At 40.1% G+C, this 2,162-nt stretch overlaps 1 protein-coding gene across 1 annotated transcript in view; it reads left to right on the top strand.

The window, feature by feature from the left end:
• Positions 1-2,162, top strand: part of SLC30A5 (solute carrier family 30 member 5) — a 38,007-nt gene that overhangs the window by 14,089 nt on the left and 21,756 nt on the right. Inside the window, exon 5 of the mRNA XM_004703557.2 lies at positions 1,052-1,139. Coding sequence (XP_004703614.2) covers positions 1,052-1,139 — 88 coding nt within the window. The remainder of the gene's footprint in view (positions 1-1,051; positions 1,140-2,162) is intronic.

Below are 2,162 nucleotides of genomic sequence, written 5' to 3'. Positions count from 1 at the left end.
AGACAGACAAAGAATTTCCCCCATGCAGTTTCCTAGCCTGTAATCTTTATGGGAGCAGATGCCAGGTCTTTTCGCCAACAGAATAATGTCTGGGTGGGTTCAAACCGCTCGCACGGCAAATGCTTAACCAGGCACGTTAAATATAGATATAAGCATGGTTAAAGTATAATAAAATGAACCTCCATGTATCAGCACGCAATCCCAAAATGAAGTGTCACCAATGCCAATCAATATATGTGAAGTCTTGTGTGTCCTGCTGATTGACTCTCCCTCTCCCTTCACCTTTGATGTGACCCGCATCTTAAGTTTTACTTTCCATTCTCTTGGTTTTCCTTGGGATTTTACCACATAATTTTTGTGTTAAATTTTATAAGTGTTTTACTTTATGTAAGTAGAATTATGTTGCCTGTATATTTCTATGACAGTGCTTTTTCCATTCAGTATTATGTTTGAGATTCGCATGATTTAATCCACGCTAGATGAAGCTGTGTACTCCTGTAACTATTTAGGTCTTGGAAAGCCGCAGGGCAGGTCTCCTCAGCCCTGTAGGGACGCTTCAGGTGGGAACTGACATGATGACAGTGAGTGAGTGCACTTAGGGTTTTCATCACAGTTCTCCTAAAATGAAATTTCCATGGCATGAAAGTTAACCCTTTTAAGATAGAAAATCATTGGGTTTTCCTGTATTCACAGAGGCTTATTTCTTTTGTAACTGCGCACGGTGCTTCATTGAAAGGACTTGATGCAGTCTCTTTATCCATTCTCCTGCCCAAAGATAGTTAGCTTGTTTTCTGTTTGGGGCTACCACAAACAGTGCGGCTATCCATGAAGAGCCTTGTAAGGGTTTGCTTGTACAAGGATTCTGTATGGTAACCCTAGGAGTAATATTATTGGATGAGAGCTTCAACCTTTCTAAGGTGGATCCCAACATATTTTCCAAAGCAGTTGTATCAGTTTATTTTTCTCCTAATGTTCATAGCAGTAGTTGAATGTTTCTTTCCTGATGAGGACCAGATGTATCTTGTGAATGATCCCTGCTTTATTTTTGTAGGACTCTGCTGCTATTTGAACACAGTGATATTGTTGTAATTTCCCTGCTCAGTGTTCTGTTCACTAGTTCTGGAGGAGGACCAGCAAAGGTATAATTTTCCTTTATTAATAACTTGCAAATTTTAAATGCATTAAAACTATGTATTTAAAACATTTTTCTACACCACTTAATGCTGGAGTTTTTATGTGTGTTTGTTTATGCTATCTAAAAAATTTCTTAACAACTATCATTTTCTTTTGAAATGGTTATAGATTCCTAGAAAGTTGCAAAATCAGTACAGAGAAGTTCAAAATTAGAACAAAGGTTTCTGGGAGTCAATATTCCCCAATGGTAACATTTTAACCAACTCAAACACAATATTGAAATCAAGAAATTGACGGTGACACCATTAGTATAATAAACCTTGTTCAGGTCCCACTCATTGAGTGTGGGTGTTTGTCTTTCTGTGGCATTTAGTCACACGTGCAGATTAATGTGATTACTACCACAATCAAGACACAGAACTGATATTTGCCCACTGAGTTGAGCTTATAAGATAAACATTGGGCTGGAGACTGAAAGGTTGACCGTTCACACACACCAGTTGCTCCAAAGGAGAAAGATAAGGCTAATTTATAGCCTCAGAAACCTGTACAGGGTTGCTGTGTGTCCAAATCAACTTGATGACAGTGGATCTTTTACATAAGAGCCTCATTGACACTGGGTTAAGCATTGGGCTGCTAGCCTAAAGGTTGGTCACCACTCCATGGAAGAAAGCTATCTGCTCTCATAACCGTCTACAGTCTCAGAAACCCTATGAGTCAATTGACTTGATAACAGTGAGCTTGGCATGTTTTGTTTTTCTTTTACTTGTTTGTTTGTTTGTGCATATGGATCCCTGGTGGTGCAAATGGCTGAGTGCTCAGCTGCTAACTGCCTCCACTCGGGAAAGCCCTAGCTGACTGCTTCCATAAGGACGGCAGCCAGCAAACCCTGAGAGTTTGTCGCATGGACTCATCCTGATTCAAAGTTGGCTTGAAGGGACCTAACAACATGGACGTTGGCAGTACATTGCCACAGACAAAAGGGAAACTAAATTTAGGGACGAGGCTTAGCCCAATTGTGAAAGCAG

Source organism: Echinops telfairi, unplaced genomic scaffold, assembly GCF_000313985.2.
Source record: "Echinops telfairi isolate 266 unplaced genomic scaffold, ASM31398v2 ScPeMD7_7469;HRSCAF=8507_1, whole genome shotgun sequence".
In the NCBI taxonomy this organism is placed as follows: Eukaryota; Metazoa; Chordata; class Mammalia; order Afrosoricida; family Tenrecidae; genus Echinops; species Echinops telfairi.
This window is presented reverse-complemented; position numbering and strand designations above follow the sequence as displayed.